We start from the raw sequence: 27824 nt of genomic DNA, 5'->3' as shown, positions 1-27824 counted from the left end.
TCAAATGTTCTCAAGTTGTGTTTGTGTTGTGGGGGCAGATGCATCAACTCATGTAAGTTTGTGGACATATAATAATCTTAAGTGGAAACGTGGTTTCCCCCATTAGATTGGGTGACAGAGGAAACCTACCTTGACCCAAAACAGGCCATGTTTCAGAGCAGTCTGAAAGTCTGTGGAAATGGCTGCTTTGGTGCCATATTATACATTCTTCCTTAAGTACTTCTGTATTTGTCACAAGTGACCTGGAATGTAGACCAACCTCTTTAACTCCATAATCCTTCGTTGATTTTTTTGAGTGGATCTGTCTGAGTGCACCTTTGAAAAAACAGCTTCCTGGGATTTTAAATATTGTAAATGTTCCTCTTTTCATTCAAATCTTTAAGTGAAAAGCTCAAAGTTTAAGAAGAATTCTGTGTAAATGGATGTGGGGTCAGTGACTCAGAGGTGCTTGCCAGGAGCCGGCCGGGCCGCATTCCTGGGAGATGTTTGGGGAGCGAGAATGATTGCGTTGACTGTTCAGCTGGGGCCAGACCCGTCAGACAAGCCGGATGAGGGCAAGTTTCCCCTACTCAGTGCTGCGCTGACGCCGCCCTCCGCACCCAAAGGACGCACACTCTCAGCCGAGCACAGGACACGCTCGCCACGCGGTGGAACACACACAGATTGTGTTTTGTTGTTTTTTTGATGCTGTAGCCTCTTCTTTTTTATTTTGAACTGTGCCATTTTTAAAAGACACAGAAAGAGAAGCTGATGGGGGAAAATCCTCCAGATCACTGAGGGCTTTCTGTCGTTCTGCTGGATATTGACACAATGGATCAGGTATGTGTGATGTCCTCCTCTTCAGCGTGTCAAGCACTACTAAGTTAAGCCTGTCAGTGAGAAACGAGCAGGTGATGCTGCTGTTGCCTCTATCTGTTTTGTAATTCTAACCCAAATACTGTAGACTAATGAGAATTTCAGTCAATTGTTTCTTAAATTCAACAGCTATTTATTTAAAATCAGTGTTATGTCATCAAAGGTGAAAATCTTCTGTTTTGTGGAAGAGAAACTATCAAAGCAGAAACAGAGATGCATCTGTGCAGTTTACCGCCTTGTCTTAAATTCCTCACAGGTTTATAAAAAAGAAGTGTTTATATTCATACTTTTCTTGGAGATGCCACTGTGTCCCTCCACAGTCTAGAAGTGACTGTTTGTGGCTAAGCCTTCTCGCCTCACTGCTGGCTGAGGCTCCACCCCCCTGACAACCTTGGAAAGTATCGAAAATGATGAATGGCTTTGGGCTCATGTGTGGTCATGAGCCATCAAATCGTCGTATTTGAAAACCAGAGTTTGGTGTTTTCCTCTGCCACAGGATCTCACTCCATTTAAAATGAGATCCTGCTATTCGGGATTCTGCTTGGGAGAAAAGCTCAGCCTGTAGGGGGCAGCGCGTCCATCATCCAAAAACCACGTCACTGTCGTTTGTGTAGTTGTTGTGTGGTCATCTGGCACATGTGTAATGTGATTGCAAATCCTCAAATATATCTACTGGGTTGTGTAAAATCCCCTGCAGGAGGAACCACTGGACTTCAAGAGCATCAGGGCCAAGTTCCAGGAGTCAGACATTTTCCTGAAGCAACCCAAAACCAGGCCTGTTCTCCCAGAGAAGCCAAAGGTCGTCCCTCCCCCCCAGCCACTGAGCCCCACTCACTTCCTCCCCGCAGGTGCACGGGCCTCCCTGCTAACCTCCATTAACCAATCCGTAGAGTCAAAGTCCTTGTTTGTCCCCAGAGTGGTCTTCAAGGATGACAAGAAGGACAGCAAAAGCCCTCTCATCCATGCTAATTCAAAGACAAAAGAGAAGAGTGATGTGAAAAAGAAAGAGGTGAACAGCAAGACGGCGAAAGAAGAGAAAGGGAAACTCAACAGTTATTCACTGGAGGAGAAACAAAAGAAAGAAAATGGCAAAGGAAAGAAATCGCCAGGAATTCCAGCACAGAAAGACACAGAGGTGGCCCCGCCCCCAGCTAAAGTCCCAACACAGAAGAAGAAAGGGATTCTGGGTTTCAAAAAGTCCTCAAAACAAGACCCAGGAGTGACTGTTCCAGTCCCCAACTCGCTGAGCCTAGAGGACTCAGGACCGACCTCAGCCATCTCTACGCCTTTTCTCACCGTTAATGCAAAAGCAGAGGCTGAAGTATCAAACCCACAATCCCCTCTAAGCAAAAACCACGTTGGCCTTCAGGAAATCCCCCCAATGTCACCCATTCCTGCACCTCTAAATGTCCCTCCTCCCGTCTTTATACCACCTCCTTCAATCCCTCCTGAGACTGAAACTCCTGCTGAGACAGAAACTCCTGCTTTGCCAGGTCCTACAGCAGCCAGCCAAAATGAAAGTACTCCTAATTCCTCCTCTGCTTCCCCGAGCCCCCCAGCCAGCGCTGCCATCACAGAGGGTCCTGTGGGGATCTCTGCTCCATCCCCGCTCCCTCCAGAGTTTGAGGCCGAGGCGGATGCTGCTCTCCAAGCTCTGAACATGGACCCGGTGGAGAGTCCTCTTCCTCCCACCCTGGACTCCCCCTCGTCCCAGACGCCCCCTAAAGCTGAACGGCCGATCTCTGTGCTGTCCGCTCTGGAGAGAGCGGAGGACATGAGCTCTGGAAAAAGAACCCCCCCAGGTGACCTGAGGATTCTGAGCGCTCTGGAGAATGCTCGCAAGAAGTCCACCAGGTAAACATGAGGAAGTCACTTAGTTGAAAAAGGTTACAGGAGGTTACAGGAAACTAACAATTTCTGGTTTGAATTCTTCTGCTGTTCCTTCAGCCCTCTGTCCAACCCAACACAAACCTCTCCATCACCTGAGGAGCTTGCCCCTCCTCGGAGCCCCACCCCGGCCTTACTGGAGCTCCCACCCATTGACTATGAGGGTAAAACTGGAGCGGCTCTTCCACCGAAACCAGAACAGGTTCATGGCACTGACTACCGTAAGTCTCTGTGGAGTTCTTCCCTCTATTTTTTCTTGTGGAGTTTAACTTTACCATGAAGGGGAAAACGGCAGATGTGAGCGGCGAGGCATCAGGTACGTGCTGCAGGGCTGCAGGGCATCACGCAGAGTTCCAGCCCACAACACAAAAGCCACTGACTTAGTTTGCAGCTCTCCCTGTGTGCTGGGCGAACGGTTCAGTCACAAATGGAGACGTAAAACAACGCTGAGATTGTACTTTTATGCCAGAGGCGACTGAGCAGCAGGCAGGGAGAGGTGTAGAGGAATGGCAGCTATGACAGAGCGGCGGTGACACACTCTTCAGGTGGAACCGTTTGTTGACAGAGACTTGGAATTAAAAAAAAAAAAACTATGAGCTGCATGAAACCTGCATGAATCATCGATGTGCTTTTAGGATTCCAAGTCTGTCAACAAACTGTTCCACCTGAAGAGAGTGTCACCTCCTGCTTGTGCTGTTTTGACGAACACACAGGGAAGACTTTCAAACTTCTCAATTCTACATTTTAAATAGTGACTTGATTGGTGAAATATCGATTCTTTTCTTAAACCTGTTTATTTTTGTGTGAACAACACAGAGGAAATGTTTGAAAAAGTCACAGTTTACTAGAGGAAAAGGAAAAATCTCTTGTGTTTTCTTCTGCTTCAGTTTCCAGACCAGCTCTTTTTCTTTTTCCTATCTGTTTTATGTCTGACTTTCAAATTGCATCAGTGGGCAGACATTTACATTGATGACTGTTTGCAGGACAAGCCTCCCCAGTCCTGCAGCGAGTCACGACTGAGGTGGCTGACCCCATCGCTGACATGCTGGTAGTTCCCACCCCTCCACCCATGCGGGCCCACCAAGACCTGAAAGCTGTGCGTTCTGCTCCAGACGAACCCGATGGGCTTCTGTCTGATGACTGCATTCCTCCTCTTCTCCTTGAAGGTAGAGAGTCTGTGATGTCTTTCTTTTGAATCTCCAAAAACCTGAAAACTCTTTTTTTGTGTTGACTGCGCGGGTTGTAGCATGACTATTATTTCCAAATGTTTTGGTGTAAAAAGAAAAGCAATGAAGATTTTTTCCACTTACTAATAATTGACATTATTTTTATTTCACTAATTTTGTTTTAACGTGAATTCTGCAGTGATCCCTGTGCCCCCCGAGTTTTCGGAGGAAACTCCTGAAGTGGATTCTTCCGATTGGGAGAATGAAGAGCAGGCAATCTTTGATGGTCCAGACACACAGAACCACACAGCGTTCTACAGCCGTGAAGGAACCGATCCAGAAGCAGGCTTCCATCCAGAACCCGAGGCCCATCTAGAACAAGACTTCCGTCCAGAACCCAAGGTCCATCCAGAACTGAATGTCCATCCAGAACCCAAGGTCCATCCAGAACCCGAGGTCCATCCACAGGTGGTTTATAAAGAGGAGCACCTTCATCATTCATTGCCAGGATTTTCCCTTCCAGTTATCAAAGAACCATCGCCCAAGGAGGAGTAAGACTTTCAAGTTCAGCTGTAGTTTCTCTGCAACATCATATCTCTTTTCACAAAAATGTCTCTAAATTTCTGCCCTACCAAGACTTCAGGCAAACAATCGCACCAGTTACCATGACAACGGAGAAACTGCGCCTGAGGATCTCCAGGTTCAATCGAAGAAGAAAGGAAAGAGCAGCAACAATGGCAAGAAAACCACAAAGAAAGGAACACCAAAGAGTAAGCGCAGAGTCGTGAGAAAGCATGACAATGAATGTGGACCCCATCTTTCATGGTTTTTCTGCACGCTGTTCTGCTACTTTTACACGTATCTGTTCTAATATCCAACAAATCAATGTGGACGTTTTAGGAACGTAGAAATACTTTTCCCAATAAAAGCTCCATTTCCCAGCAAGCTGACAGAACTTCCTTTATCTTTAAAACACTTTGTTTGAGTCATTAGAAAGACAGAAGTGGTTCACTTTAATTTTACATCATCCAAACAAATCTTAAACATAATAGATCCACAAGCTTTACAATGTGCTGGGTTTACGGACGAATCCCGGCTAAGTTTGGAAACAGCCCCTGTCGTGTGCATCCCAACCTGATTTACAGCGAAGGTCACAGAAGTTCACGGCGTCGTCCGCCCGGTAAAAGTGTCATCCAGACACAGAGCAGAGCAAACGTGAGCTGCAGGGATGGGATTTCATTCTGACTCAGGGTTTGCTTCCAGATTAAGAATCTCCTGCTGTCATAAGAAAGTAGACTTTGCTTCACAAAGACAAAGATTTCAATTTGCACATTTTTATAACATCTGCGTTGAAGCTTGAACATTTTTCATCCTCAATGTTAAACATTTGATTTTTACGGAAAAATGCGTGTTTGATTGAACTAATTTACTCCTTTTTCGTGGTTTGTAACCACAGATCCATATGTTGAGGCTTCACAAGAACCAGCAAGCAGCCCTGTAAGATTTTGATTGTTTCACTTTGATCCTCACCTCTTTTCATTTGGAATCTAATCAACCTCGGGGCTCTTGGTTCAGGTGCAGCCGCAGGTGCAAGAGAAAACCAGGACGGGCCTGTTTGTGAGGTAAGGCCGGCTTCTGTGACCGCAGAGGCTTCCAGTCCTGCCTCTTCTCTCTGCTGCTTGAGCGTTTTGTCCTCTTATCCTCAGGAACGACAAGAAATCGGTCACGGACGGGCCGGACGAGAAAGAGCTGAAGAAGAGAGAAAAGCAGCGGCTGGAGAAGGAAAAGAAGGAGCTGAAGGAGAAACAAGAGAGGGAGAAGAAGGAGCAGAAGGAGAGGGAAAAGAGGGAGAATGAGATGAAGAAGAAATTCAAGGTGAGTGCTGGGATTTAGGCAGGACGGGGCGGGGGGAGGGAGGGAGGGAGGGGGGTGAGACCTGTCTGGATTCATTCCTTCCTCAGAGCGTGGCTGCATGACACGCTCAAACAAAACCTATAAAAACATAAACTGAAATCTTTCCCACAAACACTCATGTCACATGACTCAGGTCAGAAAGGTCTCATCCAATCCAGCATTTTTTTTTAAATCTATCACTTTGCATTTAAGACCATCAATACAGGTTTTCCTTTCAGGATCATGAAAAAAAACAAATCCTCCACACTCCACACTTGTTTGTGAAGTCTCTATCCTTGTGTAAAAAGTTACTTCCTGTTTTCCTTTCAGGTTTTATGAGGACGCTCAACAAAAACAGATTCGTTTTAAGTTTGAAATGATATTTCTGGCCTCCTGGGTCCATTTTCCTTCTGATCTGGTAAAGTTGAGGGAGATCAGTGTACGATTATTAACCAGGACTGTGACCCCACAGATTTTGACCCATTGTGACACTAATTCTAATCTAAAAGACAACCTGGTCTGTGGAGAGTGGGGTGACTTTAAAATCCTCTGCTTCATCAGCGCAGCCCTGCTGGTCTTTGAGTTGATTTTCCCTCCTAGATTTTTTCAAAACATTTTTATTTTTCTGTGTGTCATCATGATGCCACAGCTCTGTTTGTTTCAGAAGAGCTGACAGAGACAGGCTGCGTTGTGTGTTTCAGATAACAGGACAGGAGGAAGCCATGTATCAGGCCAGAGTAACAGAAACAGTAAAAGGACGGAAGAACGACCTCCCTGTCAAGAACGGAGACATTATCAGCATCATCCGAACCACCAAGTGCCCCAAAGGGAAGTGGCTGGCTAGGGACAGCAGCAACAACTGTGAGTCCAAAGCCCTCATGGGCAGCAGGAAAGGCTGAGTCCAGGAGGCCTGCTTCCTGAGCGGCGCTGCTGTGTTTTGTGCTTCAGACGGGTATGTTGCTGTGGGTCACGTGGAGCTGGACATTAAGGAGATGATGGAGCTGGGAAAGAAAACGACGCGCAGGAGCAGCAGCAATGTCATGGAGATAGACGGATTTGGTGCAGGTGGCATGTACGTCATCCCAGCAGGGGGCAAGAGCTGTTCCATGAGTGCTGTTTAGAGGATGACTTTGAGCTTTTTGTCTGTTTTCTTTTCTAGAGGCACTAATCACTTTCCTCAGTCTGCAGAAAGCTGTAAGTATTTGTTTTGTCCCTCAAGATCCAGCCTTCATTCTGTTGTTGAGCAGCTGTTTACTTGGTGGATGGTTGCAGTTTCAGATGACAGTGAGGAGTGGACCTATGATGATGAAGAACCCATGGAAAATGCAGATCCATTCACCCCAGTGTAAGCAGACATCTTTGCCAGTTGACAAATCCGTGATTGGAGATTCTATAAAAACTCTTAAGAATTCTTTTTTGGATTTTTCCGCCTCTGCAGGAGTCATACCAGAAGTATCTCCATGCCAGATGCAGGTAAGACTCAATCATTATGATTAAAAAAAAAAAACACGTCGTTTTGTTTGAGTTCCATTTCGATAGGATATAATCCTTCATGTTGCTAAAATCCAGGACTCCTCTTAATGTAGCTCCACCTTGTACAACAAAAACACAAGAATAGTTTTGACAGAATCAGAAATAAATTCCAGCATGAATGGGGTTAATTATGATCTCCACCATAAAAGCATACATGTCATGAATTTCACAATGTGTTTCTTTCAATCATATTATAAATTGAAGGAAGTTTTCCATAATGGAACAGTCAACTTCATCATTTTGCTCTATTTCGTTCAAATGTTTGTTCATTTTCCTGTTCGGGGTGGCAGGGTTGCTGGAGCCTAACCACCCGCTGAAGGGTGAGGGCGGGGCTTACCCTGGACAGTTCCTCTCACGTTCTTCTCACAGATTCATGTTTCTAGAGACATTTTTAATCACACAACAGCAATTTTCCAGATCATGTCTGAGTAAAGGAGGGAACATAAACTGGCTTCACCTTTTTGATTTGATGGAAAAAAAAGTTTATCTCGATAAAGACAAACAGAAACTTGGGGGAAAAGTATAATAATGAAAACACTAATGTAGTTACATATACCTCTGGGTTTCCTTGTATTGCCATTTTTAAATATTTAGTAAAAAAAAAAAAACTGTATATGTTCAAACTAAGGATGTTGACGCATTTTCTTTCCAGTGGATGGAATCTGTTTGTTCATTGAAACTCAGGTGTGAATTTTCAGAGTTCTGCAGATTCCTGAGGCTATTTTTGGTCACATGATTTAGTCACAGAGTCACATGACTCTGTCAAGGCTTTAAAACTTCAGACCACACAGTAAAGTCCCCTCTGCTTAAAGACTAGCTTCTTGTTAGCTAAAGTACTATTCACTCATGTTAGCTGTCAATGGAGCCAAATGAATTCTGGGGGATGTGGGTAGATGCAGTGTTTTTGACTTGTGTTGTTTGATTCCATTTGAGGAGGATATTTAGAATATAAACAGAACTCGTCAAAATGAAAACCTGACCCAATGATGGGAAATGGTGTATACTTTACTATACTTTTATACTTAATAAGCTTCAGGGGTGTCCATTTTTTCTACGTTCAGTATTGTGAGGGGATTTGTGACTTGTGACACATTTGGAAAACTAAACTAAACTAAACTAAACAGAACTACTTGTATAGCGTTTTTGTACCTTCTTTGAAGGCCCAAAGTGCTTTCCAGTCACACACACATTCACACACATCCGCACACTGATGGCGGCTCCGCTGCCGAACACTGGCACCAACCTTCCACCAGAGGCAAGCTGGGGTTCAGTGTCTTGTGGGCACATGGGCAGGCTAGGCGGGAATCGAACCTGCAATCGACCGCCCTGCGGCTGCACAACAGCCGTCCCTCCAGATGATAAGCCGACATCTGAACACATTCAGTTTAGCTTTGTTGTTTCGACCGTTCTGTGGCCTCTTGAATGAGATCTGCAGGTTTGGTGCAGTGATCAGGAGCGCTCACCTGAGCGGAGCGGAAGCTCCAAATGTCTGCGGCGTTTGCTGGTCTGCAGGTTTTGTTAGAGACTTTTGTTCAGAACCAACTGGGTTTTTCTTTTTTTACAGGTCAAAACGAAATTCCCATAATCCACCGGCACAGCCACAGCGACATGAGCGCTGAAGACCCTCAGACACAGTGAGTTTGTGTTGGTTTCTCCTGCAGACACTGAAGCCTTTCATCCAATAAACAGCGATTAATGCCTTTCACTGGTGTTTTAGAAGAAGCGAAGCACTTCAGAAGTTGGCCACATTTTTCCATCCACCCAAACCAGTGGAGACTCCTGCCAGGTTAGTATTATGCTTGTTTGATCGAGCAGGAAACACTCACACACACAGATCTCTAACATTTCTTTTGCTTGTTATTTTTAGCACCAGTGAGCCAGAGACAAGTAAGTGATCCCCAGATAATCCCGGCATAAGCCTACAATGATACTACATCTAGAATAATCTATAATAATGTCCATTCTGGTTTCACAGCGGGACGATTGCCAACACCGGAAGAAGTTCTTGTGTAAGTGGAGGATAACTACCATGCATAAAGAAATATGTCAGACATGTTGCCCAACCTGCAGCCCAACAGGTTTCTTTTTTCTTTTTGGTTTGGGGCCGTTTGCTCATCATAACAAGAATGAATGCATTCTGTGCGCTTGTGAAAAAGTTAGACGGAGTAAAATACCAACACTGACCCAACAGGAAGTTAGGCTGGCTCATGTTTCTCGTAGGACAATGAGTCATTTTTTTCCATAATGAGCTGTGGGTTTGATGAACTGTGTCATCGCTGCATCACCACGCTGGTATCGGAGGAGAATGTGAGTCATTTTCATGCTGTCGTTGATCGTTTCCAGGCCTGAGCACGGTGCAGCCCAGGAGTTCGATGCCACTGCCATCATTTTACCTCCTCCCGAAGTTTTCGCCGACCTCCCTGAAAACCGTCCCTGAAAGTGGGAGGCACCTGGACTCACTTGTTTGCTGCAGCCCGTCGTCCGTGTGGACTAAGGATGCTGGAAATCTCTCTGCACATGTGAAAATGACCCTCTGACTTTGAACTTTGGATCAGAGGAATTTCAAAACACCATCACGTCCAACGAGCGGGTGAACATTCAGGCTCGTCTTTATACAACCATGTAAACCGGAGAAGCAGAACTTTACAGGATCTGCTCAACAATAAAAAGACTAAACTTCTGTTCCAAACACTGTCCCACTGTCAAGGGTTAGAATCCTGAAGACCCGTCCTTGAGCTCCTGCCTGAAAACGGACAGAGTATCTTGTCAAGCCTGATCACAGTCAGCTTTATTTCTGCGCGTTCATTCTCTTCTTCCTTTCTTCGTCCTCCGTGAAACATTCAGCGTTATGCTATTTAAGTACACACTCCTTTTAATGCGTCAGGTTCATGTCATTATTTGTAACTGCATGGAAATAAGCTACACAGACTGTTATTTTGCACATCTGGATGTCTTCATACCAGGACCACCCTTTTAGGAATCCTTTTTCTGTCCCGGATTCCTTTGCTTTGCCAGGTTTCTCCATCATAGCCTGGTGAGGGCATCTGGGGTGTGTTCGCCTTCACCAGTGTGCGTTTGTGTTGACAAAAGCCTGAGAAGCAAAAGTGTTGTTTTTGTATCTTTGTCTTTATTGTCAATAAATACTCATTAAAGTGCAAATCATAACAGCAGGATCATGCAGCGCACGGCAAAACCAATCCAGAGTTCACGTCTGTGCACGTCCCCCAGGAGCCGCCGTGTACAGGGGGCAGACAGGGAGGGGTTAAAGGTCACGGCTATTCAGTTCCCCACTCACTTTGGTGTCGGATGTGGTTCTGCTCCAGACCAGCTTCCAGAACCAGCGTGCCGCTTGTGGCTGCGTAGCTGCTGTGTCTGACAGTAATCATGAAGCAGGCGTGCTTCCATGTTGGCAGAGGGATGGCTGCTCCGTGCACACACAGGCAGGTGTGCACGGACGTTGCATGTGTGCATGAGCAGAAAGGCAGCAGAGTCAGAGACGGAAACCCAGGAAGGTCGCAGCTTCAGCGGAGGCCTGACCGGCTGTGAAAAAGCCCTCGCTCCACTTGTGTTCAGCAGCAGAGAACAGGACAGCAGTGCTGCAACAAACCCTGCATGTTCACCCCATCAAAAGCAGGCCCCAGGACTTATTGCCTCTCACTTGCTCAGGGCTCCACTTTCATTTGCCAGAATAACCCAAAGAGAATGTTGAGATGCTGCAGCCGGAATCAGCAGCGCGACCTTTGAGGCCGGACTGACTCAAACAGAGAGGCTCTGAGCCGCTACACACTAAGTCTGAGATTAGAAGAAACATTTTGCAAAACTAAAGTGACACTGTCATTTGTATAAATGATCACAACAAAGCCCTTCAGTCAGCCACACAACCTAAACTAACAGGCACTGCAGCACATCCTCTGCCTCTGAGATGAGCGTTTGAGCGGAAACGGGACATCAGCGTGAACACAGACAACAGATGGAGTGTGATGCAGTGAAGAGCCAATCTGACCTGGAGACAGGTTTCGAAGTGCAGCCCGAGCGGAGGCGGAGCAGTCCTCTGACCCCGCTCTGCTTCATGGCCGACCCCTGCAGCCTCTCTTTAAGCTCCACGCGTCTACACTTCAACTTCAGCTCACCAAACATCAGTGAAGAAATCCAGGAAACACACGCACACACAATCAGGTCACACATTTCCACCTGCACAAATCAATGAGTTGCACTTTCTCAGGCAGCTGGAAAAAGGGGGTTGTGGCTTATCTCCTCCTGCAGGACATACACACCATTTCACCCAACCGTTGTCCTTCTGTGTCCACTATCTACACACTGGATAAGGGAGACAATAGGGTTCAGTGTGTTTCTGAACTATTTTTCATAATCTAAAGGCTACAGGTGCTGCGGGTTTTTGGGCTGTCCGGGCCCATGGAGGGTCGTAGAGAGGAGGGGCTGCATCTTAAGGGGAGCGCAGGTGTGTCTTGCAGTTCCCTTCAGGCTCGCGACGCCACCTTCAGGGATGTCATGAAAATGGAACGTACCATTGCCACGGGTGTGATAAGTCTATTGAACAGTAGTCGTAGTGATGATGTAAGTTCCACGTACTCATGACATGCGGGTGATGCTGTTGTACGATGACCTTACGCTACACTCTACTGTTTGTTGAGGTGTGATACGCTTAGATGTAGAAGTAATGTCACTTTGTCCTGGGGTAAAAAATCTGTGAGACACGCCTGCGTCTCACCTACCTCCCCTTCACCTTACCCTTACGTTTCGTATAATGGTTTCCTTGCAGAATGCTCGTAGAATAAATGTGCTTGAACATTTTTGCTCTTCGGGGTCACTGGGCGGGGTATGACCTTGATATTTCCTCCGTGCCCTGTACAGATTTACCCATTTTCCACCTGCAGAGAGCCCACATCCCCCCGTAGGAGCGGTGGCTAAAGGCTTTACTGTGCTAATCGAGCAGCACTTACAAACAGATGACGTGCTGCGTGTTAGTTAGTAACTGCTGCTGTTGTGTGAACAATCACGCCTGTGTCCCGACACCAGGGACTCACTGCAGCTCCTGAACAAACGAAAGGAAAAAACGTCGACAAGCTCTGCTGCTCCAGCTAACGCAGTCACGGCGATAATGCACCTTGTTTTGTTGTTTTTATCTACATTCTACCTTTAAATCAGATTGACCTTTGGTTTAATGAAATGTTTAAAGGACAAACTTTGTAATTTTTTTCAAAAATAAATAACCATTTGATACCTAAATAATTGCATTATTTGCGTGATGAATAAATGATGCTTGTGTGTCAACACTTTTAAAGCTTTCTAATAAGAAACATAACCAAAGCTTCTTTAGTAAAACCCCCGATGGAGTGGTGTTGCCGTGGACACCGCTGCAGGTTTTACCATCAGATGTTGTTTTTGACACGACACTGACCTGTTCCTTCACGCTTCTCTGCTTCAGTGACATCATGAGCAGAGTGGGATCTCAGGCTCTGTTTTCTCAGACCGAACAATAGTATTGACACAAAAAAATGACCGTTTGTCTCCCTCTTTCCTTTCTGCACGCTATACAAACACTACATTTAGTTCTCCACCTCCCAGATCGGCAGATACTTTCAACCCAACATTCTGCTGACAGCAAAGGTCAACACACCTCAGCGCGCAAGCGTGGTGATCAGACTGGCACACATTTCAAAGAAGTCCATGGTGTGCGATCCCTGCCGCGGGGAGAGGAGGGGGGAAATGCCGGACAGCGATCCCGGGAGGGAGGAGCTAAGCTGAGGCACATCGTTGGCTGGGCTTGCAAAGTCAATGCTCAGCCTGGGTCTGTGGAGACCTGCAGTGGAGCCGGACCTCTGAGGAGTGGACGACCCCGATTTAAAGCCCACTGCTTCCAGGATGTCATCTGAAGGTCACAACATAGAGGAGCATTTTATTAGGGACTTCCAAGCCTTCTGTAGTAATAATCCAAGCATTTTTAAATCAAACTATGAATCTGGCCTGTAAGTGACTAAATACAAACATCGCAGGAACTCTTTCCAACTTTTCAAAGCCACTTTTGCAAAGACCTTTAAAAGAAATCAGCTGCTCAGGATGTAATGAATCTGTGTCCTCTTTGCATCTTATCCTGTTCAAGACTTTCGCCAGATCAACAGTGGACCAAAAAAGTATTCAGTCAGCCCCCAATTGTGAAAGGTCTCCCACGTAAATAGATGAGAGAGTAATTTTCATCATAGGTAAACCTCAACTATGAGAGACAAAATGAGAAAAAAGAAATCCGGAAAATCACATTGTCTGATTTTTAAAGAACTTATTTGTAAATTATGCTTGAAAAATAAGTATTTGGTCACCAACAAAGCAAGACCTCTGGTTCTGACAGATCTGTAACTTCTTCTGTGGGAGGATCCTCTGTCCTCCACTCATTACCTGTATTAATGACACCTGTTTGAACTGGTTATCTATATAAAGACACCTGTCCACAACCTCAAACAGTCACACTCCAAACTCCACTCCAAACCAAAGAGCTGTCTAAGGACACCAGAAACCAAACTGTTGAGCTGCACCAGGCTGGGAGACTGAATCTGCAACAGGTGTGAAGAAATCACCTGTGAGAGCAATTATTAGGAAATGGAAGACAGACAAGACCACTGATGGTCTCCCTCCATCTGGGGCTCCCCCCAAGATCTCACCCCGTGGGGTCAAAGTGATCACAAGAACAGTGAGTAAAAATCCCAGAACCACAGGGGGGACCTAGTGAATGACCTGCAGAGAGCTGGGACCAATGTTACAAAGACTATCATCAGTAACACACTACACCACCAGGGACTCAAACCCTGCAGGGCCAGACGTGTCCCCCTGCTAAAGCCAGTACATGTGCAGAACCGTCTAACGTTTGTTAGAGAGCATTTGGAGGATCCAGGAGAGGATTGAGAGAATGTCCTATGGTCAGATGAAACCCAAATAGAACTGTTAGTAAGAACTCTAGGAGCTTAATATTTAAAAAAGAAGGACTTGCTGTTAGTGCATCAGAACATTAGATGTTGAGAGTTGAGAATGTTCTGTAAATGAAGCAACATCAGCTTAAATAGATTGCATTTTGTTTTGAAAAACCCTTAATATTTTTTAAGTTGCTTTTAACTTTAAAATGTAACCATTGGGAACCGCAGACTGATTTTACTGGAGAAAGGATGCTGAGTTGCATCCAAAGAACCCCATACCCACTGTAAAGCATGGGGGTGGAAACATCATGCTTTGGGGCTGTTTCTCAGCAAAGGGACCAGGACGACTGATCACTGTAAAGGAAAGAATGAATGGGGCCATGTATCATCAGATTCTGAGTAAAAAAACCTCCTTCCATCAACAAGAGCATTAAAAAGGAAACGTGGCTGGGTCTTTCAGTGTGACAACGATCCCAAATACGCTGACCAGATAATGAAGGACAGGGTTTGTAAGAAGCATTTCAAGGTCCTGGAGAGTTCTAGTCAGTCTCTAGATCTCAACCCCATAGAAAATCTTTGGAGGGAGTTGAAAGTCTGTGTTGCCCAGTGACAGCCCCAGAACATCACTGCTCTAGAGGAGATCTGCATGGAGGAATGGACCAGAATACCAGCAAAGGTTTGTGAAAACCTTGTGAAGACTTACAGTAAACGTTTGAATGCTGTCATTCCCAACAAAGGTATGTAACAAAGTATTGAGATGTACTTTTCTAATTGACCCAATACTTATTTTCCACCATAATTTAAAAATACATTCTTTATAAAATCAGACAATGTGATTTTCTGGATTATTTTCTTCTCATTTTGTCCTTAAAAAATGACAGGCCTCTGTAATCTTTTTAAGTGGGAGAACTTGCACAATTGGTAGCTGACTAAATACTTTTAAGCCCCGCTCAAAAAAGACAAGATGCAGTTCCTTCTGACCTTCTCTGTTGTTCCTCAAATCCTCAAAGCAAATATTGCATTTGGGTTGTTCTCCTTGCGATGAAACCAAACTGCTGCTCACAAATGTTCACTTCTGACCTCAGTCTAGCTTCCCCTTCTCTTCCTATAACTTTATTGTGACTCATCATCTTTACTCCTCTGTAGTTTTCACAACTCTGCGCATCTCCCTTCTTTCTTCTGGTCCTTCCATCCATCAGAAGATTTCTGCTTCATTCCTCAGACAACCTCTCCTGAGCACGTCCATACCTCCACAGGTGTGTTGTGAGGACCAACTGTATTTCCACTCTTCATCCTCTTCAATGTCTTCTTCACATCCTCCTTACTGATCCTTGGTACTTCCTCCTCTTTTCCTCTGCTCTCTAACATTTTCTTCATTCATCAGCTCATCGACGTTCTCCTCCCATCTTTCCATCACACTAGTAGAACCTGTCACCACATTTCCTTCTCTGTCCGTCATCCTCCTCACCTGCTGCAAACCCTTCCATCTCTCGTCTCATCTCACATGCATTCTTCCTATTTCATCTTCCACCACTTGGTCATCTGCTCTGCTCATGTCCTCTTCGTCTTCCTCACCGCCAGACTCATCCTCCCACCACCATCCTCAACAGTCTGGCTACACCCCCCACTGCCACCACTTTGCAGACTCTGGTCTTGTTCAGATTACATCTGTCCAAAATGTGATCAACTTGTGCGCTCCTCCCTCGACTCTCGTTTTCCTGTGAAGGTTCTGAGATCTTCACTCCTTTCTTTCCTTTTCTCTCTGCCTACAAACCCGCCTTCCTCCTGTCCTTCTTCCACTAACAGTAGTCCAGTTTTCACCAGCACACAGCATTGCTGGCAGTCGTTGTTAACCCGGCCCTCAACAATCCAACACCGAAAGTTCTGTTGGTATGATTTGATTTGGATGCTCTTCCTGAAAAAAACTCTGCATTTACCCAGACTGGTCTCTCAAAAGCACCAAATTCTGCCATCTTGTGGTAAACTGTAAACTACATACTCACAAACATGCTGGTTACAGGACTGAGTCACAGAAAGACTGTAAGTGTTGCAGCTTTGCACATTTAAAGGGAACTGAACTACGTTTGATCTGTCACCAACCATCAATGCTTTTGAAGTCAAGGAGGTAGGATCTGTTATCCACTTGGTAGAGCTGCAGGCTCATTTTCACCAGGTTTCCCGTCACTGGGTTCTTCCTCCGCACACGCAGATGGTATGGGTTCACCACCTGACACACAAGAACAGGCATATTTGCAGAGCCACATGTTTACTGCACAAACCTCTGTGTGTAGAGCTTATGTCGTTACCTTCCAGTCAAAAGCGAGTTGCCTCATAGCCCGGTACACCTCCGTCATGATGTCATGGGGTCTGCTCTGACTCCTGATCCCCAGGTGCCACTTGGCTTTCTTCACTGCTAGCGGTTTAGGCCGGGTGGTGTTGAGAGCATCCAGAGGACATCGAGACTTGGGGCTGTCAGCCATAAGTGGAGGCATCCTCTCTGGGTGGGGTTTGACCCCAGGGGGCAATGGCATACCCTCCTCTATAAAAGAGCCCTGTGGAGGACTGGATGCCAAGTAGAACTCGCTGGCCTGCGTCATGATGCGTCGATTATCTATGATGAGGTGATACGCCACCGCTAACTGATCCTGTGTGAACAGGAGGAGGAGGAACAATGAAGACAAGATAAGACATTTCTTCAGATGTGACATCCTACAGCGTGCAACTGCAAGCATAAAATACTAGAAATGATGTCGGAGCTTTAGCTAAAGACTACTGTGAATTCTGAAAAACAGTCCTGATGTTTGTCAGTACCTGTGGATCTCCACTGTAGAGGCTGGACACCACTTCAGAGTCTGTGCATTCAAACTTCTCACACACTTCTCGAACAGCTTCCTCATCCAACACAGTGCAATCGTACGACGAGTCCTCCGGGAACAGGTAACCTGGCAGGTCCTGCTTAAACCAATCATGTTCCCTAACAAAGCACAAGAGGAACAGTCAGCTCAACCGCAATACCCTGTGTTACCCTACAGGGGAAAGAGCGGACAGCCCCGAGCCTCAGTCTGATGTTTCTGTGAGTTTATTAAATTATTATTTCTTGCTTTACTTCCAAAACCCCAAAGAACTGATCTTCTGTAGTGGCTGGAACAAAAGCAAACACAATAAGACAAACGTGGGAGCTTGAACGTTGGTCTTCACGACCCTCTGTCGTCCACAGCTCTATGAAAACAGGAAGACATTATTTTTTTAAAAGCAGCATTGCTGTAAGCCCAGAAATCCTTGGACTCATTACTTATTATCAGCAAATGTCCCACCGTTGGGATGAAGAGTTTGCATGACTATAATGACTGCAGTCGTAAAGAAACCTTTTTTGATTCCAGAGCTTGAAAAACTATTTCCAAGACTAAAGGATCAAATATCTTCATTGAACATTTTCAAAGCTCCAAGACGCCTGATATCCTAACTTTGAAAACAAAGTGACTGGAGGTGCCTGATCAGCTACAGAGTATGGATTGACCACCAATCTGTCTGCTTACTGAGATCATCTAAAGGTAATAATTTAGGTCATCTAGGCTTGAACGGAAATTCATTTGAATAATAGCTAAACTGTTGGTAATGCAGCAGCAACATCAATGTAGGCCAACCACAGAGTGCTTCAATCCACAGCAATGTGTGTTTCTGCAGAGCTCTGGACTGGGGTTAGTACCTGATGTCTTTGATGGTGGCTCTTTTCAGCGGATCCACCTGTAGCATGAGCATTAGCAGTGAGGCCACAGAGCGGGTCAGGTACTCTGGCATGTAAAAAACGCCTCCTCTGATCTTCTTAAACAGTGTGGGAACATGCTCATCGTCAAAGGGCAGGGTGCCACACAGCAGGGCGTACAGGATCACCCCGCAGCTCCAGATGTCCACCTCCGGGCCTGCGTACAGCCTGGAAGAGGTAACAGAAGGGGCAGTAGAACAGCATGAGTGCTGCAAGTAAAGAGTTCCCCTGATTTCTCACTAACAATGACAACTTTTAGCGTGAAAAGAACAACACCAACCACTGTTCTCCTTTTCTGCACGGACTCACCTTCCGGAGATGACCTCTGGAGCTGCATAGTTTGGTGAGCCGCAGCTTGTTCGCAGGAATTCCCCGTCTGACATCATGTTGGACAGTCCTGTTGGTCAATGACACATCACAACTTGCTTTTGTGTGATAAAAACTGTGGTGGATACTTTTCAACGTGATTTCAAGCCCTGCTGAGATCTTTATCCTCTTCAACCTGCCAAGACTCTAAGCTCTAGACATAAAGCCCTTCTAATTGGATGAGGCTGTCTTTCTGTTCCGGTTGCTGCCAAACATTAAACAGCAGCCAATCTGAGCCTCTCTGACCTTCACGTTATCTTTTCTTCCTCATCTCTTCCTTCTCTTTCTATCTGCTGCCTTTTTGCTCTCAGCCAAACACTTCTCCTGCAGCACTCCCCCTATTCATTTCCTATCAGATGACACTGGGCCTCAGGCTTCCTGCCAGACTTGATATGAGACCTACACATTACCAAGGGACGCCGCTTCACCCATAACACCCGCCAACTGAGCTCTTGTGTGCCTATGAAATTATTTTTCTCTTTCTTGGTCGGATTGCAGCAGGAATTTTGTTTTAAGAAGGAAACATAAATAAAACCCAAACCGATGAGTGAAACTTTATATTGATTTATTTTTTTACCCTTATAAGTACACCATGTTGCTTTCCACCCGAGGCAAGTAGCACACAGCTGAGGTTCATCTCTGGAAAACCTACCAAAGTCTGCAATTTTGGCATTTTTATTGGCATCAAGCAAGACGTTCTCAGGTTTGAGGTCTCTGTGCACCACCATGTGCCGGTGGCAGTAGTCCACGGCTGAAATGATCTGCTGGAAAAGACGCCGAGCTTCTGGGTCCTCCACCTTAAAGACACAATGTCAAGGAAGATGGTTACTGTGTGGTTTGGAGAGAATGTGCAACCCTACTGTTACCGTGGTGATACAGTGTTCCCTCGCTATATATAATCTATATTCACCTTTCACCGTCTCGCTGATAGTTTTCATTACAATTTTGCATGCCAACCCTAGTGCGCTGTGTTCTGACAAGGTTTAGAGCCAATCAGGACACAGAACACTGTGTACTAGGGCTGGCATGCAAACGCTAGTACACAGTGTTCTGTGTCCTGATTGGCTGTAGACCTTGTCAATCAATCTCCTCATGGCCGTGTCTCCTGTACAGAATGTGTTCAACCTTCCAAATCGACATAAATCTTTGATTGCAATCAGATCTATAATACTAGACTTTATCTTCTATGAAGATTTGAACTTTGAGAGTTTGAATAAGAGAGAAAAGTGTGAAAATGTTCATGTCTGTCTGACTAAAGCACATGTGTCAAACTCAAGGCCCGGGGCCAAATGTGGCCCTCCATGTCATTTTCTGTGGCCCGCGAGAGCATAAAAGTTTTCAAATTCTTAAAATAAAAATAAAAATTTGTTTGTGTTTATTCACATCTATGAGGAATTGGACTTGAAATAACGGATTGGGCAACTATACATTAGGACTTAAACACTGTCCATATAACCTAACCTGACAGAATCAAATGTAAAAGAATTTATGAAAGAGTAACAAGCAAACATGTTTTTTTTTCATTACATTTAGTGACATGTATAAGTCATATCTGGCCGTTTGAGGACAGCCGCTATGCTGATGTGGCCCTCAGTGAAAATGAGTTTGACACCTCTGGACTAAATTGTGGAAAGTGTTGTGAGGAGTTTTACTGACTGCAGTTCTACTTCACGGATTTCCCCTCTTGCGGGTTGTTTTAAGAACGTAAGCCCCACAATAAACGAGGAAACGCTGTATTAGGAGTCACTTCGGGAAAGTGCAGAGAACTATCAACAGGAAATGACCGTCACCTTCTCCATCTGTTTGGGTAAAGGGTCACCTCGGTACATAAATTAGAAATAGAAGCTGTTGTGAAGACGTCTTCAAATTTTGTTCTCAGGTATTTCTTACTTTAAGCTTTCGTGCATTTCATCTGTTTGCTTACGTCTTGTTCCACCCTGCTGTTCTGGATCTTCACTCTTGTTTTCCCATCCGGTGTTACAACCTCAGTGTAGTCTTTGATTTCAGATACAAATCCTTTTCGTCATGTTTTTGTTTTCTTGAGTTTTTTTGAAGCTGTCCTGTTTGAGCCCAGATTTTATTCATGCCTTTGTTTTTTTGTTTTATATTCTCAAGTTAATTTCCAACATGTGTGAATGTCTGTCATTTGGCCTCAACCACCAAGCTTTCATTTGAAATTTTTAGGACTTTCTTAGGTATAAATGTTGTGGAAATTCCGGTGTTTTGTCTGGTACTGTTGAAGCCCGGGAATTGCTCTGAAAGGCTGCAATAGGATGGGCTATAGTTGGGTTTTAACTGAGAACTTCTGAGAACCGAGACGTGATTAACCCTTCTGTTATCTTAGATGACCCCCCCCCCCCTTCCATTGACGTGTTCTCCCTACCATGACAAAGGTGGATAAAGGTGGAAAGATTTCATGTAATCCATGGACACCAGTGAAGATCACAAATCATTGAAGAAAAAAGGTTCAGAGCACTGTCTAGTGGGTCTAGATGACCCAACTCCCAACGTTTAAGTGCCTATAGCACAAGGGTTACACAGTGTTGACAGGGAAACAGAAAAGCAAGAGCTTGAGAAAAAAAAAGGACTAAAATTCTAAATAAACAGATAGAGAAAACTGTCGGATCATGGTTTTATGTGTGCAGCTCTGAAAATAAAAGCCATGGAGGCTGATATTTAAAGACAAACTATGATTAAACCAAAACAGCATCAAAGTTAAATTGATGTGTCTGATATGACTGGGATCACGAAACCACAAAGTCTCCTAGTAGGTTGAGTGCTATAAATTATTCAACCCATTGTTTTCCTGTTTCTCTTTTTTCTTTATTATAGTATCTTCCGCCATATTTTGTCGCTTAATTCCTACAATTTTTCCGCTGTTTTATTCATTGAACTATTCAGGCCTTTCAGCTTTTTCCAGCTATGACTTTTAGTCCTTTAAATCCTTGAACTTTTCAAGATATTCCAGGATTTTTGCCTCCATTGAAATACATGGGGAATCCTTGGTGCAGAATCTCGCTGGCGTTTTTCACAAGTCATCTTTTTTGCTATTGTGCTGTTTTCCCTTTAATTATGGTCTACTTTGATCATTTCTTTCTTTTATTTTTTTTTGCCAATTATTACCCTTTAAGTTTCATTTTCATTCAGCAATATAGCATTCAACCCCATTTTCTTCTGGAAATGCAGATCCTTCTAGTTATGAATTAGGATGACGGATCTCTGAAGTCCAGGGTCAAATGGCAGCTAGGACATCACTTGAACAGCAGATGAACACAGACGGAGGATGGAAAAGCCTCACCCGCCCATTTTTGCAGATGTAGTCAAACAGCTCCCCTCCAGACACGTACTCCATCACCATGAAGAAATCTGTTGGAGTACTGATTACCTGGTATCTGGAACAAAAGCAGAGGCCTCATTGTTGTTGTCGCTCAATGTTATTTAGTCTTCCTGAATCACACACAAGGGTCGGAGAATGTGTACAACACAACTCAATCTGAGCCCCACACAGAGCACTACAACACTAAAAATGTGGGGAATGTTTCTGCAGGTGCTGCACGGGTCACCTGAGCCTTCAGACGATCGGGTGTGGCCTAAAGATCCCCGCTCACAACGCTTCACAATGAAAAGTAGGACAACATTCTTCCAGAAAAATACAAGAGGCATGGAGGAGGATTGAAGGCAGCGTGTAAACAGGAGGGCACTGAGTGTGTGGTCCAGCTTGTGAAGTGTGTGAGCGAGCTCTTCAAAGAGCAGCCGCCGCGGTGTCCAACAGAGACAAAAACGCCAAGAGCTGAAGCCGAGCAGGCCTTCATTCCAGCAGCCGCTTGAAGTCTTAGAGGGACCACTTACAGCTTGATGATGTGCGGGTGTCTGAAGAGTTTGAGGTTCTGGATCTCCCGTTTGATCTTTCCCACAACATCGAGGCTTCGGATCCTCTGTCTGTTCAGGATCTTCACGGCCACTTTATGTCCAGTCAGCTGATGCTCTCCAACTGCAGCAGACATGAGGGGACAGACAGGCCTTTTAGACCACAGAGCAAAGGGAGCTGGAAGGATAAAAACCTTGTTAGGATCAGTTCTGCTTGTCCTGATGGTCCAACGACCTGTAACTTTCTCTCTGCCTGTTTCAAAGCCCAGACAGCCACGTGAATCCAGATCTGAGGTGGGCTCTCCTTTCACATGACCCCCCAGAGAGAAGGAGGGGATGGGACTCATGGGAAAAATGCTTCAAGTCCACCTTTCTTTTGACGGTGAGACCACCAGAACCAAAGCAAACGCGGGTTGGCCGTGAAAGCTCTGTACGGTAGCGGTTCTGTTGGGTTGACCTGGGCGCTCCGGACACCGAACCAGGAGAACCCTAGCCGCCGATCTGGGCGGGGGAAGGGGGGGGTGTTTTATCACAGACGGGCAACCCCCCTATTATTGGGCCGGAACGGCTTCAGAAATGACCCCATCCAGCTGCTCGGTACCTGCTCCGGCGGCGCGCGGGGCTGCGCACGCGGCGCATGTTTGACTTTGAAGCGGCCCCATTCCCAGATCAAAGTTACGCCCCTGACGTCGACCGTTAGCTGCGCAGCACCGAGCGGCTACGCTAACTTCTCCGAGTCAAGTTCACGCGGTCCACTCAGAGGGCGAACCGCTCCGAACCGAGCCCCGCCACGCACGCACGCACGCACAGACAGACACAAACACACCACTTAACTCTTCACTTTGCCAAACGTCCCCACTCCCAGCGTGTCGCCGAGGATGTAGTGTCCGATCTTGACCCTGCCTTCGTGCTTCTGCTGTTGCCGCTCTGCCATCTTCCCGTTACCGACGGCCGCGCTGCTCGGTGCGCGCGCGGAGGGGCGGGAGGACCGCGAGAGGCGGCTTGTCTGGTGGAGGTCAGGTGCCAGCTGTCCGAAAAAAAGAAACGAGCATCACGCGGAGCTTCCACGGGTTGTTCCTCTCAGGAAGCGAACCCCTAACCCTCCGTGAAAAACGGCTTTGCTTGTGGTGAAGGCACAAAGCTGCACGAGCTCAGCTCAGGCACTCCAAGATACGAGGAAAACCAGCGCAAAAGACCTTCATTTACGTCACTGTGGAAGTGTTTGGACTAGCGCGTGCTGATCTTTTTAAAAATAGGAACCTAAATGCAGCCTTAAGGCGCTTTGCGCTTTCTTTTACTGCTTCAAGTCAAATGACACATCCTGAAGTCCTTTCTTTCTCATTGATATCTGTTGAAGTAATTCTACATTTGTTTAGGAACAAACCACAGATTTGAACTACATGTGGCTCATTTATAGTGGAGTGAAAGGCTCAACCAGTGCTGCGTTCAAGGTCAAACGTCTGTTCCAGACATTCCCCCTGCTGTTATGCTCTTCTAAAATCCAATTACACCGTCTGTCCCATCGCATGGCTTGTATAACTATGTATTTATTTACATTTAGATGAAAAAACTTTATATATGCTTTCAAATATGTTACTTTGGATGAAATGGTGAAAGAAGATTCCGAAAACTAATTTTGTTATTTGTTGGCCTAATTATGTTTTTAACTAACTGAGTGAAACTGTGAAATTTCGCACTTAAACTAATTAAAAACTCCCTTTTCACTCCTGCCCAAAGAGAGTGAAGTTCTCCTATTTGGCCAGAAGATGGCAGTATATACTCGATATTTGCTGGACTGTTTTAGCCATGAAAGTTACATTTATATAAATAAATAAGATGACTTGCGCGAGTCGTATCCACTAAAACACCAGTATAAGAATGTATGGTACCTAATTAAATGTCATAATTAGTTATCAAATTTGGAGTTTTTATCCACACCATAGTGTATTTAAAAGATACAACGGGAGAAAAGAAACTGCAGCAAAGCAAATAGCTTCGACTGAATGAAGATTTATTTTGCTTTTTAACCCACACGCACGCTCACACGCACTCTGACCCTGTTGTGCGTGCGTCCCGGTGAACTGGGGTGACTGTGAACTGCTATAGGAGCGCTCCGGAGCGCGCAGCTCTCAGCAGTGCGCCTGTAGTACCGCGCATGGCCACAGGGGGGTATGTTGCCCCCCCTTTCTTCGCAGACAGTGTCGGAACTATGGGATGGGGGCGATTACCCACCGCTAGCGGAGGGAGGAGGAGGGCCGAGGCTGCAGCGAGAACCTACAGGGAGGAAGGGGGAGGAGGAGAAGACGGGTTGATATAACGAGAAGGACACTTGATGCGCAGCGCCAATTCTTTCTCAGTCCAAAGTTTCCGTGCCGTTCGGCCGCATGTGACTTGTTGTTGTGGGTCCGTCCAGATCGACTGAAGGACTGTTTCTCCTCCTGCGCGCTGTGGGACTCTGAGCTGAGAACGGACTGAGAGTTTTCCGATGCAACAGTACATGTATGAGAAAGCAATGGCCCAAGAGACAAGGAACGGTGGAACCTCGACGTTAAACAGCAGCGGTGTTGGGAACAGTAAGAAGAAGTTTCTGGTGGCGCTTGACATCTTCTGCCTCCTGCTGGGTAAGTTGTCCCTAGCGTCCTCTTTCCTCCTGGCTGCTGCAGTCTGAAAGTCTAACTTCTGGCCCACTTTCCTCTGGAAACAGCAGATAAGAGACCGTTTATAATGGCTGACAAATAAAAGCCTTATCACGCTGAGCGTTTGGCCAGCATCTCTGACAGCTCAAGAACTGGAGCTGCAGCATCCTGTTATCATCCGACCCATGCAGACGAGTCCAGTCCCCACCCAGGTTCCAGCTGCCATGTTCATCCGTTTATTCATTCTTCTGATTGTTCTGAAAAGCATTTCAACTGCTGCATGTTCGCCGTGTGAAGAGGAGACGGGACTGGACTGTTTTCTCAGCTGAGACGGCATCCTGAAATAAGATGTTCCACTCACGGATGGAGTGTCACAGCAGTGCGGCGCTGCCTGCAGCCTGCCAGCACGCCTTCAGCACTAATGTTTTCAAGTGTTGGAACCTGCCCCTTTACTGCCCCTAAAATAGCAAGACGCCCCTTCATGTGCCCCAATAACCTCACTCATCTGACCTTTAACCTCCAATGCCTTGCAGGCTGAGCTGCCCATACATAGAGATGGGGGGGGGCAGAGGGGGCGGTCAAAGCTGAAGTTGTGTTTGGGCCGACTTGTTATTCTGCAGGCGTCCCGGTCCGATCCGGCGTGTTTGTGTGCGAGGCTTTGATGGCCGTTTTGTGACTCTAGCTCGGCTCTTTCAGTTTAGAGCTGAAGTGTTTCTCGCTTTTTTTTCTCCTTTTCTCCTCCATCTGCTTTGTTCAGAACTTTTTCCCCACTCTGCCCCGGAACGCAGCAAACCCCTGACCAGCTGCCCCGAGCGCTCCACGTCAGGCTGCTGTCTCTCTTCCCAGCTCCGGCTGGCCAGGAGAATGTGTGGAATAACAGCTTACCCATGTGTCATGGCAGGGGGGGGAAATACCTCTCCAATTTAGAAGAGAGGGGCTGAAAAGTGGGATTTGTGGCCGACCGGGCTTTAGAGGAGCAGGTGGGAGTGACACCAGCAGCTCTAAGTTGAGAAGCTGAGGCCTTAAAAACGGAAAATTGTCTGAGGGAACTGGGTTTTGTGACCCTGCTGTGGCAAATGTTGCAGATTGCCTCCACACTCAGTTTAATGGTGTGAGGAGGAAGCGGATCTGTCTGACAGCGGCAACGTCTACTCGTTAAAGAACCTCAGACGGCGATGCTGCATCTCAGCTGGGCTCCTATAAATGCAGATGCGCTTTGAGCACATGTGGAGCGAATAAACCAATTTCCGTTTGCACGTCTGTCTGCGCTTCTGATGCTGCAGACATTTGGATGTAAACACACGCCATACATGTAAATACACAGGTCCAAACGGGCACAGATTCCACTTTGTTATGCTAAACACAGCCTGGCTGGGCTGCTGGATGATTATTGGTTGGCCCACTTTAGCGGGATTGTGGGCAAATGGGGTCAAATGAGAAGTGAAGGGGGGGGTGGTATTGGAGCATTCTGAGGGGATGAATGTGGGCGTATGGGGGGGTTCAGAGGGGGACGGCCCAATCCACGACCATCTCCCTAAAGGTCTGATGTCCTGAGGCTTCACGTCTTTAGGCACTAATAGCACAGAGACATGAACAGAATGTGGAGCTCAGTAATGCTCAAACACACACAGACCACAAACATTATGTGCTCCTTTCACCTCAGTTCAGCTTCTGCTCTCACTGAGATGCTTTAGCAGCCATAAGACACACGCTCACACAAACACCAAGCTCTCCACACACAAACTTGACAGCACGCTGCAGAATTGCACTCCTCTGTTCCTGAAACACTGTCCAGTTCCTCTGAAAGGTCTTTGTGAAGCCACAGACACTCAGGCCCTCCGCAAACCAAACCTCTAAAAGCAGTTTCCCCTAAACTCGAACAAAGGTTTGCACCGTGCAAAAGGAGATTGTGTTTATGATGCATGGAGTCTCTTTTTATTTGACTACTCAGTTGCAGTAGTTCATCCTAAAGGCCCCCCAAGCCTCATCAATTCATGTGAGACACAATCTGTAGACTAGCTGTTTTCTATTTAACCGCTTTGTCAGGTTATCTATATTATTGACACCTGGAGCAAAAGCCACACGGCTGGCTTTTCATCATCAGAGTAAGGCTTGTGTATTAAACTGTTGCCTACTTCTGCCTGTGCCTTTGCAGTCTGCCTGCTCATTCAAGTGGAGGACTAGAACCTCCACAAGCCTCGGTCACTTCAGCCGCTCAACAAATATTTTCTAGAATGTCCCAAATTCTTCATCTGGTCAAAGAATTATGAGACATCTGGTCTGAGTCGGAGTGAACCAGGGGACACTGTGTGTGTGTGTGTGTGTGTGCGTGTGTGTGTGTGTGTGTGTGTGTGTGTGCGTGTGTGTGGGTGTGTGCGTGTGTGTGTGTGTGTGTGTGTGTGTGTGGGTGCGCACGCTGGAGCGCAGGAAAGGGTGGGAAATGGAAAGGTAGGGTTCGGTCAGACGTAGGTGTAACTGTGAAATGAAATCCTGTTTTTTTTTTGCCCCGTGATGCATTTCCATCTTACTCCCGCTGTCGTTGAGATGGTTCTAGCTGCTCCAGCTGTTAAGGGAGACGAGCGTTAGAGATAAGTTATAATAAAATAACTAAATGAGTCTCTCTTTATTGTTCAATGAATTTGTTAAGCAGATGTAGACAAATCTAATCCAACTTTATCCCTTCTGGCGGTCATGTGTATTCTGGGGGCCATCCCAGTCTCTGTTGGGGTACAGCAGGGATGGTCCATTGCAGGGCTACACAGTAACAGATAACAACACACAATTTAAGGTCACCAATTAACCTAATGACGTGTTTTCAGACGGTGGGGTGATCAGGAAAGCTCAGAGAAAAACCCACACAAGCACAAGGAAAACACACAAACTCCACACACGAAGATCTCAGCTGAGATTTGAACCAGAGGCTTCATGCTGTGAG

The 27824-nt window shown here is 46.0% G+C and overlaps 3 protein-coding genes across 5 annotated transcripts in view; 2 read left to right on the top strand and 1 right to left on the bottom strand.

The window, feature by feature from the left end:
• Positions 1-327: 327 nt before the first annotated feature.
• On the top strand, positions 328-10493 carry LOC101169029 (FYN-binding protein 1). Of its 2 annotated transcripts, none has more exons than XM_011473735.3 (19): positions 328-819; positions 1553-2709; positions 2803-2963; positions 3726-3908; positions 4108-4459; positions 4545-4678; positions 5365-5405; positions 5484-5530; positions 5615-5783; positions 6503-6662; positions 6750-6873; positions 6961-6995; positions 7074-7146; positions 7240-7274; positions 8899-8968; positions 9055-9120; positions 9202-9221; positions 9310-9343; positions 9678-10493. In XM_011473735.3, the coding sequence occupies exons 1-19, from the start codon at positions 811-813 to the stop codon at positions 9769-9771; spliced, it is 2964 nt and encodes a 987-aa protein (XP_011472037.1). In that variant the 5' UTR covers positions 328-810; the 3' UTR covers positions 9772-10493. The 2 variants fall into 2 exon arrangements, with proteins under 2 accessions (XP_011472037.1, XP_011472036.1); XM_011473734.3 differs by having other exon boundaries at positions 331-819; positions 9052-9120.
• Positions 10442-23497, bottom strand: prkaa2 (protein kinase AMP-activated catalytic subunit alpha 2). Its single transcript, XM_004067619.4, has 10 exons — positions 23088-23497; positions 22236-22377; positions 21685-21778; positions 19039-19183; positions 18330-18417; positions 17964-18188; positions 17069-17231; positions 16564-16902; positions 16358-16484; positions 10442-13224 (listed from the first exon to the last, which is right to left on the bottom strand). The coding sequence occupies exons 1-10, from the start codon at positions 23185-23187 to the stop codon at positions 12974-12976; spliced, it is 1674 nt and encodes a 557-aa protein (XP_004067667.1). The 5' UTR covers positions 23188-23497; the 3' UTR covers positions 10442-12973.
• Positions 23498-23832: 335 nt separating this feature from the next.
• plpp3 (phospholipid phosphatase 3) overlaps positions 23833-27824 on the top strand; it is a 25329-nt gene continuing 21337 nt past the window's right edge. For both annotated transcript variants that reach the window (XM_004067617.3, XM_004067618.3), the window contains exon 1: positions 23833-24874. In XM_004067617.3, the coding sequence (XP_004067665.1) occupies positions 24739-24874 (136 nt within the window). In that variant the 5' untranslated portion in view covers positions 23833-24738. The remainder of the gene's footprint in view (positions 24875-27824) is intronic.

This window comes from Oryzias latipes, chromosome 4 (genome assembly GCF_002234675.1).
Source record: "Oryzias latipes chromosome 4, ASM223467v1".
NCBI lineage: Eukaryota > Metazoa > Chordata > Actinopteri > Beloniformes > Adrianichthyidae > Oryzias > Oryzias latipes.
The sequence above is the reverse complement of the archived record's forward strand: the minus strand, read 5'-3'. Positions and strand labels throughout refer to the sequence as shown.